Source organism: Delphinapterus leucas, chromosome 1 (genome assembly GCF_059928025.1).
Source record: "Delphinapterus leucas isolate spDelLeu-1000000601 "Yukka" chromosome 1, BTC_Dleu_Yukka2, whole genome shotgun sequence".
NCBI lineage: Eukaryota > Metazoa > Chordata > Mammalia > Artiodactyla > Monodontidae > Delphinapterus > Delphinapterus leucas.
The window spans coordinates 162667075-162685768 of NC_143129.1; the positions used below are offsets into that span (position 1 = coordinate 162667075).

At 47.4% G+C, this 18694-nt stretch overlaps 1 protein-coding gene across 1 annotated transcript in view; it reads left to right on the forward strand.

Moving 5' to 3' along the window:
• The first annotated feature begins 3578 nt into the window (after nucleotides 1-3578).
• The window catches only part of DLGAP3 (DLG associated protein 3), a 38441-nt gene continuing 23325 nt past the window's right edge, over nucleotides 3579-18694 (forward strand). Inside the window, exons 1-3 of the mRNA XM_022575179.3 lie at nucleotides 3579-5418; nucleotides 9609-9814; nucleotides 10128-10200. Of these exons, the coding sequence (XP_022430887.1) occupies nucleotides 4318-5418; nucleotides 9609-9814; nucleotides 10128-10200 (1380 nt within the window). The 5' untranslated portion in view covers nucleotides 3579-4317. The remainder of the gene's footprint in view (nucleotides 5419-9608; nucleotides 9815-10127; nucleotides 10201-18694) is intronic.

Below are 18694 nucleotides of genomic sequence, written 5' to 3' on the forward strand. Positions count from 1 at the left end.
AAGGCGACGGCTTTATGTCGGAGCCATGGCCCAGTGACTCCAGGGCCAGCATTTCTGTGACTCTCTAGGCCTTTCTTTCATGGTGGCAAGACAGCTGCCCTAGCTCCAGGCATCATGATTGTATTCAAGTTGAAAAGAAAGGGAGGAAGGATGGTACTTGCAAGCCCCATCCCTTTTATTATAAAGGCAAACATCTTTCCCAGAATCCCTCATCAAATTTTTATGTATATATCATTAGCTACAAGTGAAGCATGTGGCTTCTAGGTACAAGGGAGGCTGGGAAAGGGGAAAGGAGGTTGAGAATGAGTTTTGGCTAGTCAGCCGACAGTGATTTGGTGCATATGGAAATAAGTGGGCAGATCTATTTTTAGGAAGCAGAATCCATAGGACTTGGCGATGGATTGAATTATTAGTCCCCTCCTCGCTTGTTTTTCCTGCCTGTGGATTATGTTTAGTGATGGGGTGGCAGCAGAAGGCATGTGATCATAAGTGTGATATATAGGAGGAAGTTTATATAATTGAATCTATATCAATTAAATCTTCTCTTTAGGAAATCCATAAATTGGATATCTTCTTCTCCCAGTAATTTGGATTTGATTGTATTGTTTAATATTTGGACACTGGGGATTTGGGAAGTCCAAAATGAAGGCTTCACATGTGGGATTATATTGTGTAATCTTTTAGAGTTTACAGAGTGGTTTTGTATCGCTTGATACTAAAATCCTTGGAGATAGGTGAGCAGGTATCATTAGGCTTAGAGAGGGTAGGTCACTTGTCTAGTGTCACACACTTTCTGGTCTCAGGGCTTGAGCTTTTTCCACTAGCGAGTACTGCCCTGTAGGACATGGGTAAGGGAGTTGGGGGTGGCTTGTCTGGAGAGAGGCAAACACAGGGACCCATCTCCTTTGAGACTAGAGCTGGGAGGACATAGATTGATGCTAAAGAGACTGATAAGATCTTGATGAAGGTTTAGGGCTGGCAGCAGCACCTGTGTGGTGGTGGAGGAAGGGGGGAAACCTGGGAATGCCCACCATTGGTGTGGACATTCCCAGGTTTGATGTGGCCACAAAGAAAGCAAATGGGATGGTCTGGGTTTCTGTCAAAGTGGCCTTTTGTGCTGTGAGTCTCAGACATGGACCCTGCCTGGGGCAGGAAGAGGAGGATCGTGCCATGGATGAAAGACCAAGCTATCAAAGCTTCTTTCCAAGGTGGGGAGATGCTTCTAGGTGCTTTTCCAGTAGCTGCTTGAGAGGCCATTTTGGTCTGAAGTCCCCTCTGCTTCCCCAGAGGGGGGCAAAGGAGGAGAATTGTCATCTAGAGCCAGGCAGTTAATATCTGTGAGGTGCCCCCCCCCAGTTCCCCTCCAGGCAAGATAACGAACATCTTCTCCAGCCCAGGCCATAGGGTGGGCCAGGGGCTGGGCATGTCCTACCTTCCCCTCTGTGGAAGATTCCCAGGAGACTTCACAATCTTCCTCATTGTCTCACATCCCTCAGGGTCAGGAAGTTCTTCTTGTTGTCTGACTGTGTCTCTTCCACTACTATTAATCATGTCCGCAGAGCTAGCTCCTCCTGACATCCCTGTGCCTAATAATGGCATCATTAGTCTTCCAGTCACGGCTGCTGCAAACTTCAGAGTCGTCTTCCTTTCTGACTCTCTCCCATCTCTTCCCAGTGTTTTCCAGACCCCAGTGTCTGCTGGAACTCTCTCAACCCACGCCTCAGAATTCCTTATTTGCCCAACTCTTCTGCCTTTATGCCTGCTGTTCCCTCCACTGGGAATTCTCTCTCCCTTACACACAGCCATCTTGTTCTCCATCTTAAACACACTTTTCTCTGGGAAGTCTTCCTCAATTTCCCTCTATTGGATCTGCTCTTGCCCTCATCTTAACTGGCCTGACATTTTGGTACCTCTTTCCAGCACAGTCATTTATTCATCTACTTAGCGAACATTTATTAAGTACCAGCTCCGGGCAAAGCCCCGAGTTAGGTGCTGGAGATCCAGTGATAAATAGAGGTTGGTTCCTACCCTGCAGAAGACCAGATTCTAGTTGGGAAGACAGAAACTGAAACAGACAATTTCAGTGCAGTGTGATAGCTGCTTTCATGGGAGGAACCCAGGGTGTGATAAAAACCCAATAGAGAGGCATAACCCAGAATAAGAGCACAAAAAGTCTTCGAGGGAAGGTGGGCTTAATATGAATAAGTGTTAGTTAGCCAGGGGAGTTGGTTGGAAGGTGGATGAAAGGAGATTCTAGGAGGAAGGAGCAGCTTGTGCAAAAATACAGGGACCTAAAATAACCCTATCACGTGAGAGATTGTTCCTCTGTTAGACTACAAGCCTCTCGATGACAGGGGCCACACTTAAATCACCTGTATACACTTCTCATTCCGAGTATTATTATGGTAGCTGCTCAACAAATATTTGCGGAATGGAATCATATTTGAGGGCAATGAAAAAAAAAAAAAATGCAGTGGCTCAGCACCATGGACAGATCACACAGACACCTGCAGTTGGAGGTAGTCCAAACTGTAAGCTCATTTGCATGTATTTGCATAATGAAGCCAACTTCATTTCTCTGGGGGTCCAAAGGCTCTGCATCATGGGGGATCCAATCAGTCCTGGTTTGGGGGGTTGGGCAGGGAAACTGTCAAGGCCTGAGACTGGTCCTCTGAGGACTCCAGGAGAATCTCTTTTCCTCTTTGCTTACCACCCTTTTCTTTTTGGTCAGGAGCCAGCGGTCCTGAGCCTTCTGAAGTTAGGATTCTGCCTGGCGGTGGGAATCCTGACACCAAGGATGGGACAACCCGGATGGTGAGTAGAAGGAGACTCTGGGAGATGGGGTTCTTTTTTTTTTTGGAGATGGCCTTCTTAAATCAGAATAACCTGGGTTTGAATCTTGATTCAAAGTGACTCACCCATTTACCGGCTTTGTGACCTTACCATTTTGAGCTCAATTTTCTCATGGGTAAGTGTGGATAATGTCTACACATAGGATTTCAGTGGGATTAGAGAATATTAAGTATGCACAGTACCTGGTACATAGCAAGTGCTCAGAGATGAGCTGTGAGCAGGATTTGGAAGAAGCCATCCCCATGGTGGGTATGGGGAGGCAGTGGAGGGGAGGAAAGGAGGAAGAGCCTTGGAGGTGCTGCTGTCTGGAGTCTTTGAGGCTGTCATCACCTCATAGTCAGCAGATGGCCCAGGAGCCTGGTCTGGGATGAGAGAGGGCGCCGTCTGCCAGCTCCTCAGTCCCTGTCCCTCCTGCTGGCACCCCTCCTGCTGTAGCTCCTGTCCTGGCAGCTCTGGAGTCCTGATTGGAGGCAGTACTTGCTGAGAGCTGACCTCTCTGTCCTGTAGTCTTGGCAAGCCTGGGATGGGGGCCAGGAGCACTGGTTCCAATGCTTTCTCTCCATCACCCCCCTGCCCTGCCAGCCCACTGTTCCTGGGAGGAGGAACTCCTGGGTTCTAACCCCAGTTTAGGATTCAGTTGCTGCTCGAAGAGCCAGCATTCCTCCTCTTTATGTTTCTCCTCCCTTCATGACCCCCCTCCATTGGAATGGGGGTGGGTGGTAAAAGGCAAAAGGGGAAATTTCATCAGGGGATATTTGGAACCCGGAAGAGGAAGGCGGAGTCATCTCAGGTTATCCCTTCCTATCTCAGTCCTGGGTAGGGGGGAAGGAGAATAAGCCTACAGCCAGATAGAAGGAGCTGGGTGTGGAAGGAAGCAGAGGGGTTTTCCTGCAGAATCGTGATAGATATGTAGATTTGGGTCCAGTGTTCTCTTTGGTTATTGCTTCTGGGAGCTGTGACCCGGAGGCCTGACTCTTCCTAGCAGTGGAATTGGGTAGGGATGAGACACAGGTGTGGTGCTGGATCAATTTGCCTCATGTCAGCTTGTTAAAAGCCAGTTCACCTAATGGCTAGTATGTTTGACTATTGTCTTTATGTCTGTATTGGTATCTTTATTTTGGGTTGCCTGAGGATTTTAAAAACCCATTGCTGAGGGCATTTCCCCTTGTGAATAAGTATTTATCGTATTTGCAGCATTTGATGAATGATGACGTTATTTTGTGCCCTTGTGAGCATCTTTGTCCAGTATGACTGTTCTAAGGCTTTTAAGCCCATTTGTGGAAAGATAGTGGAATCAATCGCACTAAATTGGTATGCACTACCTAAAGGGATATAAGAATACCTAATAAAAGGTAGTTTCAGGTGACGTGGCCTGTCGTTCAATCCTAATCCCACTGCTCCCTGTTTTTCCAGGAGGTTCCTGGGGCCTGGCCCCCAGCACTATGAAGAGCCCTTGCTGAGGCCATGAGGGGTTATCATGGCGACCGAGGCAGCCATCCCCGCCCAGCCCGCTTTGCCGACCAGCAGCATATGGACGTGGGCCCCGCTGCCAGGGCTTCATACCTGCTGGGCTCCGGGGAGGCCTTCTCCACCGAGCCCCGCTTCTGTGCCCCAAGAGCTGGCCTGGGACACCTTTCTCCTGAAGGGCCCCTGAGCCTGAGTGAGGGGCCATCGACAGGCCCCGAGGGAGGGCCGGGAGGGGCCGGGGTTGGGGGGGGTAGCAGCACCTTCCCCAGGATGTACCCTGGCCAGGGCCCCTTCGACACCTGTGAAGACTGTGTGGGCCACCCACAGGGCAAGGGTGCCCCCCGCCTGCCTCCCACACTTCTGGACCAGTTTGAAAAGCAGTTGCCCGTTCAACAAGATGGCTTCCACACGCTGCCATACCAGCGAGGTCCAGCAGGGGCCGGGGCCGGGCCCGGGCCAGGGTCTGGCACTACCCCGGAGGCCCGCAGCGAGAGCCCCAGCCGCATCCGGCACCTGGTTCACTCTGTGCAGAAGCTGTTTGCCAAGTCCCACTCTCTGGAGGCGCCAGGGAAGCGGGACTATAATGGGCCCAAGGCTGAGGGCAGAGGTGGCTCCGGCGGAGACAGCTACCCTGGCCCGGGCTCTGGAGGCCTCCACACCTCCCAGCACCACCATCACCACCACCACCACCACCAGTCCCGGCATGGCAAGAGGAGCAAGAGCAAGGACCGCAAGGGGGATGGACGGCAGCAGGCCAAGGCCGCGGGCTGGTGGAGCTCCGACGACAACTTGGACAGTGACAGCGGCTTCCTGGCCGGTGGGCGGCCCCCTGGGGAGCCTGGTGGTCCTTTCTGCCTGGAGGCTCCAGATGGGTCCTACCGGGACTTGAGCTTCAAGGGGCGCTCGGGCGGGTCGGAAGGCCGCTGTCTCGCCTGCACTGGCATGTCCATGTCACTGGACGGACAATCGGTCAAGCGGAGTGCCTGGCATACCATGATGGTCAGCCAGGGCCGGGATGGATACCCAGGGGCCGGGCCAGGCAAGGGGCTCCTGGGTCCGGAGGCCAAGGCCAAAGCCAGGACTTACCATTATCTGCAGGTGAGGCTTTGGTGGGGGTGGGGAACAGGGTCCTCAGCCCTCATCAATGTTGTCACCCAGGGAGCTGTGGAAAGGGTGGGGTGGGAGCCAGCTATTCCCAGGATGGAGGGTCTGGAGTCAGGGAGGCTCTCCCCTGCCTCACTGTATTGCCTTGAGCCCCTTTGGGGACCTCAGTTTCCCTGTTTGTGCAGTGAAGGGGCCCTTCTATTTTGAGATTGTATGTCAGTGCCGGGAAGACTTCTCCTTTACCTGAGGTTTTGGACAAGCTGTGCTGGCCTCTGCCTCGTGAGGCTGGAGGCAGAATGAGGTTGAGAATAGGCAGTGAACAGGACAGTGCGGTGCTCCCTGCCTGTAGCTTCCCCAAGATTGGAGGTCAGCCATTGGAAAGCGGTCCTCTTGCCCCTTAGGCCTTCTCCAGACCTCTTTTCTGCCCAAACCTGGGTGGTCCAGATATTGTTTGAATGTGAAGGTCAGTTATTTCCAGAATGTGCCTCTGCTGGTGTTTGTCGTTCTGGGGAACCTGCAGCAGGACACCCGTGAGGCTGTGGAAGAGCCTGGGAGCCTGTCTTACGGGTTTCCCCAGGCTGGGCTTCACACAAGTCTGAGCTCCAGACACAGCAGCAGGCCAGGGCACACTGTCCCTGTCCTCTTCTACCAACTCTATAGTGTCTGCAGTTGAGGCTAAGAGCTCTGAACCCTTCTCCTTATGGAGCCTTCATCCATCTCTCACTGTCCCCTCTCCGTCTTCCTATTGAGATGGGGTCGGGGGCTCTTCTTGCCATCAACCTCCCTCTTCTCTGCCTTACGCTGCCCTCTCATATCCCCTGACAGGCTTTCTTGAGCCCTGCTGTAGTTTTAGGAGGAAAAGTCTAGACAAGTCCTAGAAGTCCAGTAGACTTAGGGTTATCCCCCAAACCCACGTTCCGCATAGTTCATCTGCATCCATTCATTCAGTGAGCATTTCCTGGGCGCTGTGGATACAAAGATGAAGACACAGATGCTGCTTGGGAGGAGCTCACCATTTAAAGGTGGGATAGACAAGGCATCAGGTAGAATACACTGTGATGAGGCTGTGAGAGGAGAGAGCCTTGGGAGCCTTGGGAGCCCAGAGGAGGCACCTCACCCACCTGGGTGATGGTGGCCAGAACAACTTCTAGGAAGAATGTCCCCTGAGCAGAATCTCAGTGGAGAATTTGGAGTTAGTTGAGTGCAGAAGTTCCAGGATTAAGGGTGTTCCAGGAAGAGACTACAGCACGTTCAAAGGTGTGGAGAGTTGAGCTTGCCTGTGTCTTTGGGTGTCACTGGCCTTTTTGGTAAGTTGTTCACATGTTAGGGCTCTCCTGGGTAGGGAACTCACAAAAGCTCAAGGGAACAGATAGGGCCACAGTGGAAGCAGGAAGGGGTGGGAGGCAGAAGGGGAGGTTGGAGACTTCTAGGATTCAGGACTTCTGGGTTGGCCTTGGATTGCCCCCTCCCTGGGAGAGAGGTTCTCTAAGCTGGGGATTGAAGGGTCCAGCAGAAAGGGCCGAGGAGAGAACACCAACCCTTCTTCTCGCATCCCTGGAACCTTGCCACCACTCTGCTGCTCCCTGCTGCTTCTCCAGGGCTGCCCTCACCTCCCTGGGGGCTTCCTTTTTAACATGCAACTCACAGTGTCCTGCAGAGGAGCCAGCAGCTCCGCAGTGGCTATGGAGTGGGAGCCCTGCAGTGTGCAGAGCGTGCCTGGCTGTCCCATCTGCCTCCCTCTGCCTCTGTGGCTCCTCTCTGTAGAGTATGGGGAAGGGGAAGGATCGATCAGGGGCTGGGGTTCCAGGGAATCTTAGGACTGGAAAGTCTGAGCCTGTTTGGGGGAGAACAAGGGGCTGCAGGGACTCTCTACACAGACTGGTGCCCCCCTGGCACAAAAGCAGGGGAAGCTGGCCACATCAGACCAGGTGTCTTTGTTGGATCCCCAGTCCTTTTGTTGAGACCTTGTTCCCCTACTGGATGCCAGCTCTCTCTCAGACTTCTTCCAGAATCCCTCTTTTCACTCAGAGCCCTTGTTCCTTTATGGAGCCTCGTCTCTTCCCTGCGTTCCCATCTTCTGATTGAGCCCAGCCTCACACCGAGCCCTGTCCGCCTTACCCCCTGAGGGCTCCTTCATGGGGCCCCATCCCATCCCTGTCCTTACACTGATCTCTGACCCCTCATTTAGTCCCACCCCAGAATCTCTATTCCTCTCCCGAGCCCTATGCTCTCCCTGAAGCCTGACCCCCACCGCATTTAACCTGTTCTTTTCAACAGGTGTTTTAAATCTTCGCTACCTGCCCTGGGCCCCTCCCGCATGCCTTCATTACACCTCATTCTTCACAGTGAAGGCCAACCATCCCAGACTCCCTTACCTTCCTGTCAGTGCACCTGGGGACTCATCAAGATCCCCAGCCACCCTCATACCCTTCCTTCTTGGCTCAGAGGAGAAGCCAGGACCACCCATCCCAGGATGACGCCTCCACAGGGCTTGAGCCCATCTCTCTGGGATCCCCTCTGTCCATGAGCTGTCCCCCCTTCCTCCCCACATTTAAAGACTGTCTCTTTACTGACTCTTTCCCTCATCCTGCAAACATGCCCAAATCTCTCTCATCCTAAAAAAAAATTTTTTTTCTTCAACCCCATACCCCTTTCCGTCTCCCTCCTGTCTTCCCTTCATTTCCAAGTTCTTAGAGTGTAGACTCCACTACCTCACTTCCTTTCACTCTCCCCTTTACTGCAGTCTGACTCCCACACCGCTGTCCTCTAAAATGTCCTGGGAGTGGTCACCAATGGTCTCTTGAGAACTCTCCTTGAAAGGTACCTTTCAATGCTTATAGTAACAATGGTCAACATTGGGCACTTACTCTGTGCTGGGCACTCTATATTGGCTCACTTATCTTTCCCACCAATGCTGTGAAGTGGGCATAATTATCATCACCAGTTCACAGACGAGGAAACTGAGGCTTAGAGATTAATCGGTTTTGCTTAAGTTTACCCAGCTAGCACGTGACGGGGCCAGAATTCGAACATGGTTCTAACTCCCTAGCCTGAATCACTAACCTCTGCACGCACTGTGGCATTTGACATTATCAACTCCTTCTATTCTGGAAATGTCTCCTGTTTCCATGACATGGCATTCTCCTGACTTCCCTCCCACCCTTCTGCCCACTCTTTCTCAGGTGACTTCATAGGCTCCTCTCCCTTTCTTCGCAGTCCCCTTTTAAATGTCAGTGGATCCCTTCCCACCTCTCTTTCTTCTTTCCCCTGGGCTGTTTCATTCACTCCTGTGAACTCAGCTGCCACCCGTGACTCCCCCATGTCTGCCTCCAGCCCAGATCTCTCCACTGAACTCCAGAACCAAACGCCCAACCACCTGCTCCACAGTTCTCTGCCAACTCAAGATGCTCAACGCTGAACCTATCACCTTTTCCCCAAACCTGTTTCTCTGGGATTCTGTGGCTCAGTGAGCAGCAGCCCCATCCCCCCAGGTCCCCAGCCAGCAGGATCTCAGTCATCATCGACTCCTCCCCACCCCCTCACCCCCCACGTCTAATCAGGCTCACTGATGCTCCTGAACACCTCTCACTTCCATCTCCTCTTCCCCCTCGTTGTCATTGTCTTAATTTAAGCCTCATCATCTCTTGCCTGGATAACAGCATCAGCCTCTTAATTGGTCTCCCTCTCGCCACTTGAGCCCCGGCCCTGCTCCTGGCCCTCCACGATCCATCCTCTGTTTGGACTGTTGAAGTGCTCTTTCTGAAGCACAAATTGATGTCACTCCCTCTGTGGTTCTTCACAGAAGGGAGGCAGAAAGTTAGAGGATTTGGGATATAAGCAGTTAAGAGGATGAAGGAGAAGGAGGGGTGAAAGGTCACTGAGGTCAGGTGACGCTTTATAGGGGTGAGATTGACATAGGTCACTTTGGCCTCTGAGCTTCCGCCTCTTGGCACGTCAGCTCCTAGACTCTCTAGGTGGTCCCCAATTAAGGAGCAAAAGGCACATGGAGGGTGATGAGGCATCTCCTGTAGCGGAGACCTCACCTGCTCTGCCTCTGCACATTCCTGAACGTGGCCTGCTTGAGCCGGGGCTGAGTGTCTCCCACTGGCAGTGGAGAATGTGGGTCCCCACTTCCAGATTCAGTAGGGACTTGTCTGAAAGATAGAGGCCCCTTGTCCCTGCAGGTGCCGCAAGATGACTGGGGGGGTTACCCCACTGGGGGCAAGGACGGGGAGATCCCCTGCCGCAGGATGCGGAGCGGCAGCTACATCAAAGCCATGGGGGATGAGGAGAGTGGAGACTCAGATGGCAGCCCCAAGACATCTCCCAAAGCGGTCGCCCGGCGCTTCACCACCCGCCGCTCCTCCAGCGTGGACCAGGCCCGGATCAAGTAAGGACAGGGAGAGCTGGGGTGGGGGTGGGGTGTAGGATGCTGATCCTGGGTGCCTGTAGGAGATGTGCATAGAGTGGGTACCAGTCAGGTTCCCTGCTTAGGCAGTCTTGCTCTGCCCCATATAAAGAGGGGGTGCCTGTGATAACCCCTATCTGAATGTCTCTTTGGCAGAATCCCTTTACCCAGGAGTCTCCTGGGGATCTCTGGGATTTCTGAGGGTTAGACCCGCTCAGGGGCCTCAGTGCTCTCATTCCCCTTCCCACCTCCTAGCAGACCCCCATTCTGAATCTGAAATTTTGACCTTTCCCAGCTGCTGTGTCCCACCCAGGATCCACCCCCGGAGCTCCATCCCTGGCTATAGCCGTTCCCTCACCACCGGACAGGTAGGGAGAGGCCCAGCATGCTGGAAGGAAAGGGTGGGAAGGGGGATTCAGTCCCATGCTCAGCCTAGGCCTTAAAATCAGGAATCTGCCCATGGAGAGAGAACAGGTCTGGTTCTGGGGAGCTGGGAAGCCTGCCTTGGGACTCCTGGAGCTGACTCAGACTGAGGATCTCGGAGAGTCACATCCTTAAAAACCACCAAGCATCCTCAAAGTGATGAACTTGTAACGGCAGCGTCGGTTCTCTGAGGTTCCCCAGCCCCTTCGTGGCCTGATTGCTCCCAACCCACCATGTAAAAGGCAAGATTGAGCATATAGACTGGAGATAGGCAGAACTGCAGTCTCAGAGATGATCAGGGCTTGAGTTCTTTCCCCTCCACTCCACCCTGTGGAACACTGGCAAGATACCTCCCTCTCAACGCCTCTGTTGGCTCATCTTTTTTTTCTTTTTTTAATGTAATTTATTTATTTCTGGCTGTGCTGGGTCTTCGTTGTGGTGTGCGGGCTTCTCATCGTGGTGGCTTCTCTTGTTGCGGAGCACGGGCTCTAGATGCGCGGGCTTCAGTAGTTGCGGCACGTAGGCTCAGTAGTTGTGGCGCATGGGCTTAGTTGCTCCGTGGCATGTGGGATCTTCCCAGACCAGGGCTCGACCCCGTGTCCCCTGCATTGGTAGGCGGATTCTTAACCACTGCGCCACCAGGGAAGCCAAGCCCCTGTTGGCTCATCTTTGAAATGACAATTGTAATCATGATTATCTCACAGGGGTTTTGTGAGTTCAGTGAGAAAATATATGCAAACACAAGGTACCTGGCCCCACACTGGTATTTTACAAGTGTGAGTTCTACCTAAGTGTAGACTTTACCCTTAACTAAAGGAGGCAGTGCAGTTTAGTAATTAAATGCATGAGGTGGGTTTGAATTCCAGCTCAGCTACTTACCAGCTGAGTGACCTGGGGCAAGATACTTGACTTTTTTGAGCCCCACTCTCTCTATTTAAAAATAGGCATCATAATAGTGTTCGTGGCACACAGCCAGCACTCAATAAAGGTTAGCTATTTTTACTGTTTGCTGGGCAAAAAAAGCAATGCAAAGACCGTCCTGGTTGGCTCCCATGGTTTTGCTGCTGCAGTCTCTCAGCATTTTTTTGTTACATTTCCTGAATCAGGGAATCTGATTGGCACAGCCATCTTTTCACAGAAGACCATTCTGTGTTGCTAAACCCACTAGTTAATGCTCAGACCTTGTTTTACTTGATCCATCAGCAACATCTAACGCAGCTGATGGCTCTCTCCTTCCTGAAACACTTTTCTCAGTTGGCTTTGAGGACACCACGCCTTTTAGGTTCTTCTGCCTTCTCTCTCTGGTTGCCTATTCTTAGTCTGTGTCACTGGTGCCCGCAAACTCTTCAGGATCTGAACACTGGAGTTTTCCAGGGCTTAGTTCCTGGACTTCTTCCTACACTCACTCTTTGGGTGAGCTCATCCAGGCTCATGGCTTTGAATATTATTGAGAGCCTGATGACTCCCAAATGTCTATCACCAGCCCACATTCTCCCATAAATGCATATATATCTGTGTGTTGAAATCTCACATGGATGTTGAGTAGACATCTCAAACTTAAGATGTTCAAAACCAAACTGCTGGTACCCTTTTCTCCCTCCTCAAATTTCCTACTCCATCCAATGTCTTCTCCATTTCAGATAATGGCAATTTTATTCTTCCAGGAGCTCTGATCTAAAACACTGAAGTCAGTCTGGACTCCTTTCTCTCTCACACATCCCATGTCCAACCCTTCAGCAAATCCTGTCGGTCCCACCTTCAAAGTATTTCCAGGATCCAGTCACTCCTCACCATCTCCACTGCCAGCACGTCAGTGCAAGTCACCATGTTCTTTTGTCTAGACTGTTGCACTGTTTTCTAGTTGATCTCTTGCACTTGTCCTTGCTCCACTTCATTCTCTCATAATACGGCCAGAGTGATCATTTAAAAATAAAATTGCCTTCAATCAAGACCTTGCTCAGGGGAATAGTCAGACACTGTACTATGATGTATAAGGCCCTGCATGATCTGGCCCTTTGCTACCTCTGAGTTCCTGTCCTAACACTGTTCTCATCCCACACCCACTCCAGCCACACTGGTCTCCTTGCTGCACCTCCGACACCACACGTGTGCTTCAGCCTTAGGTCCTTTGCTGCTACCTCTGCCTGGATCTCTCCTTCCCAGATACTCCCATGGATTGCTCCCTCGCTTCTTTCAGGTCTTTACCCAAACGTTCTAAATTTTAATTTTAACCCCCCTCAACATTTCCTGTTTCCCTTCTCTGTTCTTCTCCTTTTCCTCTTCCTCCCCCCTGCCACTTCTTCTTTTCATCACTTTACACTATCTAACATCATGTATACTTTACATATTTTTCCAGGGGGGCATGGTTTATAACCCCTGATTTACAGAAGAGGAAATTTACAGGTTTAATGAACTAGCGACGTCACTCTATTATCTTTATCACTTTTTGCCCTTCTAGTATTTTCCTAGAACATCTTTTCCTATATTTTACTTTAAAGCTTTTTGTCTCTTTATGTTTTAGGTATGTCTTTTGTAAGTAGTTTATAGCTATATTTTATTTTATATCCATTCTGACAATTGTTTGAGAGTTTAGTACATTTATATTTATTGTGATTTCTGATATGCTTGGATTCATTTCTGTCATCTTGTTTTGTGCCCATCTATTTATCCTGCCTTTTGGGTGATGCTTTTCTACTCCTTTGCTGCCTTCTTTTGGATCAATTGGATTTTCTTCATTTTTCTCTTCACCAAATCCCACACTGATTTGGCAGTTATGTGTACTAATTTCATTATTTTTGTGATTATTCTTATACTTTCATGTGCATATTTGACTTAGCAAAGTCTCAGATTGTCTTAGATTGACAGTTACTTCTACCCTTCTTCTGAACAATGTAAAGACCTTAGGACGCTTTACTTTTGATCACCTCTTCCCTTCTTACATGTACCAGTTGCCCAGTATTTTAGTCCCACCTTTTTTTTCACCTCTCTCAGTTAGTCTTTATTATTGTTATTAAATTTTATACTACCAATACTTGATTAGTAGTATTACTAATACTAAGTATTACTAATACTTCACAGTTTTACCTTTTCCCCCCTCACTATACCTTCTTACATTTCATTTCTTCCTTTTAAAGTAAATTCTTTAGTAACTTTTTTCAGCGAGTGTCTGTTAGTGGCAAATTCTGCCTTTAACCAAAAATGTCATTTACTCTATTTTATATAATTTAGCTTATTACAGAATTTTAGGTCAACATTTATTTTCTCTCACTGTTTTGATGATATTCCTCTGTCATCTGTTCTGTTGTTGCTGTGGGGAAGTCTACTATCAATCTAATAGTCTTTCTTGGTTATTTTCATTTCTCTCGGATTGTTGTCAAAATTTTGCCCTTGATTTTGGTGTCTTACAGTTTCACTATGATGTGTGTGTGTGTGTGTGTGTGTGTGTGTGGTGTGTTCCCTGAATCTGAGGATTCATCAAATCTGGAAAATTCTCTCATGGTTACTGTTTGCTGGTACATCTTTTTCCTTCTTTTTATTTTCTATCTACTTGCTTTTTTATCCAGTCTGAAAATCTCTGCCTTTTGAATGGCAGTGTTTTGTCTACTCACATTTAATGTGGTTATTGATATGGTTGGATTGTCTCATGTCATTTTTGTTCCTCTGTTCTTCCTTTACTACCTTCTTTTGTATTAAATACTTTATGTACCATTTTAATTTCTTTTCGTTAAATCCTTTTTACTATATTATTCAAGTTATTAGTGGTTGCACTAGAAATTACAATGTGTATCTTAACTTATTAAAATCTAATTGATTCTGGTAAAATACAGAAGCATTGCTCTAATATATCTCCTTTCTCTCTCCCTTTTCTGTGCTATTATTGTCATATGTATTACCTATACCTGTGTTATAAACCTAAAAATTATTATAAACCAATAATAGTATTATAATAATTGCTTTGCTTACATCTTTTAAAGAAGTTGAGAGAAAAAAATGTGAAAAATATATTTATAGACCTATTTATATTTACTCACATATTTACCATTTCTGGTGCTCCTTATTTCTTCCTGTGGATTTGAGTTACTACTGGTTGTCACTTCCTTTTAACCTGAAGAGCTTCCATTAGTATTTCGGGTAAGATAGTTCTGCTGGCAATAATTTCTTCAGTCTGTATTTATTTGGAAGTGTCTTTATTTTTACTTCATTTTTTGAAGGATAGTTTTGCTGGATATAGAATTCCTGGTTGACAGTTTTTTTCTTTTAGCACTTTCACTATACCATTCCACTGCCTTCGGTGTTCATTGTTTCTGATGAAAAGCCAGTTTTTAATCATATTTTTTTGTATGTGATGAATTGTTTTTCTCTTGTTGCTGTTAAGATTTTCTTTTTGTCTTTCAACATTTTGACTGTAATGTGTCTGGGTGTGGATCTCTTTATGTTTAACCTACTTTGGATTCATTGAGTTTCTTTGATCTGTAGATTAATGTTTTTCATCAAATTTGGAAAGTTTGGGGCCATTATTTTTTCAAATATTTTTTCTTCCTCTTTCTCTCTCTCTTCTTCTGGGACTCGCATTACATGCATACTGATATACTTGATGTTGTTCCATAGGTCTCTGAGGCACTGTTCATTTCTATTCAGTCATTTTCCGCATTCAGTTCTTTATATTGGATAATCTGTACTCATCTATCTTCAAGTTTACTGATCACTTTTTATGCTGAGCCCTTCTGGTGAATTTTTAATTTCAGTTATTGTACTTTTCAGCTCTAGAATTTCCATTTGATTCTTTTCTTGTTCTTTTTAAAAAATAATTAATTAATTAATTTTTGGCTGCCACTTTTGGCTGGTTGGGTCTGCGTTGCTGTGTGAGGGCTTTCTCTAGTTGCGGCGAGTGGCGGCTACTCTTCATTGAGGTGTGTGGGCTTTTCATTGTGGTGGCTTTTCTTTGTTGCGGAACAGGGGCTCTAGGCTCATGGGCTTCAATAGTTGTGGCACACGAGCTCTAGGGTGCAGGCTTAGTAGTTGTGGTGCATGGGCTTAGTTGCTCTGCGGCATGTGGGATCTTCCCAGACCAGGGCTTGAACCCATGTCCCCTGCATTGTCAGGCGGATTCTTAACCACTGAGCCACCAGGGAAGTCCTTTTCTTGTTCCTTTTAAAAAAAAATTCTCTTTGTTGTGATTTTCTATTAATGCTGTCACTGTTGTCATACTTTCCTTTAAATATTTAAACATGCTTTCCTTTAGTTCTTTGAACATTCTTATAATAGCTGCTTTGTAGTATTTGTATGATAAATCAAATGTTTGGGGACATTCACATTTTCTTGTTTATTTACATGTGTCACAAATTTTTTGGTTGAATACTGAACATTTTAGATAATGTATTGTAGCAATGCTGGATTCTTATTTTACCTCTTGAAGATTGTTATTGCTTTGTTTGTTTGTTAATCCCTGGGCTAAATCTGTGAAGTCTATCTACGATTCCAGATGCAGCCTCTGATTTCTCCACTAATTATTTTTCTTTCTTGTTTTTATTTTAAAGCCTGGTTTCCTAGGGGTTGACCCTGTCTCTGCATAGCTTAATGTCCAGCCAGAGATTGATCAGAGGTTGTGCTCAAAAACTTCAAGCCCGTAAGACTTCTTCTCTCTCCTTTTATGGTTCTATGTGTGATCTGGGGAGTACAAACACTGTGCTGTTTTCAAGCCATCTCTGGCTTTTACTTTTCAGCAGGCTCTCTTGCATTTCTTCTGCACGTACGCACTGGCTCCATTGGCAAAGGATATGTGGGTGGGCTCAAGGCCTCTCTGATCTCTGTTGTACATGCACCCAGCCTCTAGTTAACCCAGACTATGTGAAGAGCTTATCAAACTCTCTGTGGCTGTCTTAGCCCCTGGAACTCCCCATCAAATCCCTGTCTAGTCCGACAGTCCCATTGCTTGCCCCCAAACAGTGCTGAAACCTCAGCCTGGCAGTGCTGCTGGTTATTCTTATTCTAGACACTATAACAGACAATGCTCAAAATTAAGTGAGCTCCCTTTGTTAGTTGCAGTGAAGCAGGTGGTTTTCATAGCCTGGCCCACCCTTTTTGAACTATTGCAACAGATAGAGCTGGGAGCTTGGGTAATGGGAGCAGCCTCAGGCAAGGACACCACAGACTCATGCTGTTCTTACCCAAAGTTCAGTAATTTTCATGAATGTGTTTCTTTGCTGTGTACCTTTGATTGATTTTCAGAGTGATAAAATGGTTGTTTTTGACAGTTTTGTGCAGCTTTATAGTTGTCTTGGGGGATAGGATTTGGTATCCTCACTCTGTTGTGTCTGAAGTCAGAAGTCTGGAAAATTCTCAGTGACTATTATTAACGCTTTGAATATTGCCTCTTCTACATTTTATCGAGTCCCCCCTCTAGAACTCTTATTTGTTGTATTTGGGGCCTTTTTATTCTCTCCTTCATATTTTCCATCTCTTTACCTCTCTATGTTGCCTTCTAGGTAAGTTCCTCAGATATTATTCACTATTCACTGGTTCACTATTTTTCTTTTCAACTGTGTTTCGTTTACTCATTAGTTGTGTTTTAAATTTCCCCCTTTGCCCCCTAGAAATCTGATTTAGTCCCTTTTCACATCTTTCTGGTTTTTTCAAAACTTTTTTTTTGGCCGCACCATGCGGCACGTGGGATCTTAGCTCCCTGACCAGGAATCAAATCTGTGCCCCCTGCAGTGGAAGCGTGGAGTCTTAACCACTGGACCGCTAGGAAAGTCCCTCAAAGCTTTTATTCTATCCTTATGTTTTCAGTTTTGTTTATCTTTTAAGTTTTAGAAAATTTAAACATTGTTTAAAAGCTATTCTGTTTTAGCTAAGGTAACGCTAGCTGCAGTAACCGATAAACCTTGAATTCTCAACGGCTTCACTCAGTAGAAGTTTAGTTCTTGTTTATGTCACTGTTTGCATTAGTGATCTATTGCTGCATAATGAATTACCCCAAAACATAGAGTCTTAAACAAAAAATATTTATTATCTCACGATTTCTGTGGGTCAGGAATCCAAGCACAGCTTAGCTGGGTGCCACATGGATCAGATGTCTCACAGTCTTCATCAGGGTGTTGGCCAAGGCTGCAGTCATCTCAGGGCTTGCCTAGAGGAAGATCCCCTTCCACACTCACATGGCTGTCAGCAGGCTTCAGATCCTTGATGTGTGGGACTCACCATATGGCTCACAACATAACACAATTCAAACATGACAACTTGCTTCCCCCAGAGCAAAGACTCCTAGAGAGAGATGGTGAGAGAAAGTGTCCAAGATGGAAGCCTCAGTGTTTTTGTAATCTAATCTCAGAAGTGACATGCCGTTGTATCTGCCATATTCTGTTCATTAGAAGCGGACCAATAGGTCTGATCTGCACTCAAGAGGAGGGCACTCTGCAAGGATGTGAATGCCAGGAGGTGAAGATGATCAGGAGCTGTGTCAGAGGTTGTTTACCACACAGTTTAATATGAGTTCATCTTCAATGTAGCTTTATCTTTGAGAACCCTCATCAGCCTGGGTTAGGAGTGGGTCCCCCAGAAAATATTTTTAATTAATTAATATATTTTAACATCTTTATTGGAGTATAACTGCTTTACAATGATGTGTTAATTTCTGCTTTATAACACAGTGAATCAGCAATACATATACATATACCCCCCCTATCTCCTCCCTCTTGCGTCTCCCTCTCACCCTCCTAATCCCACCCCTCTAGGTGGTCACAAAGCACTGAGCTGATCTCCCTGTGCTATGCGGCTGCTTCCCACTAGCTATCTATTTTACATTTGGTAGTATATATAAGTCCATGCCATTCTCTCACTTCGTCCCAGCTTACCCGTCCCCCTCCCCATGTCTTTAAGTCCATTCTCTACGTCTGCGTCTTTATTCCTGTCCTGCCCCTAGGTTCTTCAGAACCATTCAGAAAATATTTTTAAATTGCTTCTGTTCAACTATTCTCGGTCTGGGACCTTTTTATGTTAATTTTTAATTTGGGGGGCGTCTGGTCCATGCAGACAGTGAAGGCTGGGTCTGTGTGAAGACTAGCTTGTGGGTATAAATTCTTAGGAGATTTATCATCTTTCCCCTCTCCCCAGTGCCTAGACTACAGACTAGCTCCCTTGTCATCAGTCTGTGTTGATAATTGATTTTTCTAGTTTGTCTTTTCATCAAAGCTTTCCCCTTTCCTACTTTTATGCAGGTTCCCATTTCCAATTCCACGCTTCGTGTGGGCCCAAGTGGGTGTTAAAATCTAAGCCCTTTGGTTACTGAGACCAGCAACCCCTGCCCCCGCCTCCCACCCTCCACTGGGCTGTTTGCAGCATTGGCTCACACAGTTAATATTCTGATTTTCCAGTCTCCTCTTTGCTTTTGTCCCCTGGGGACTTACCTCGCTTTCTTGTGAGCTCAATTAATGTATATAA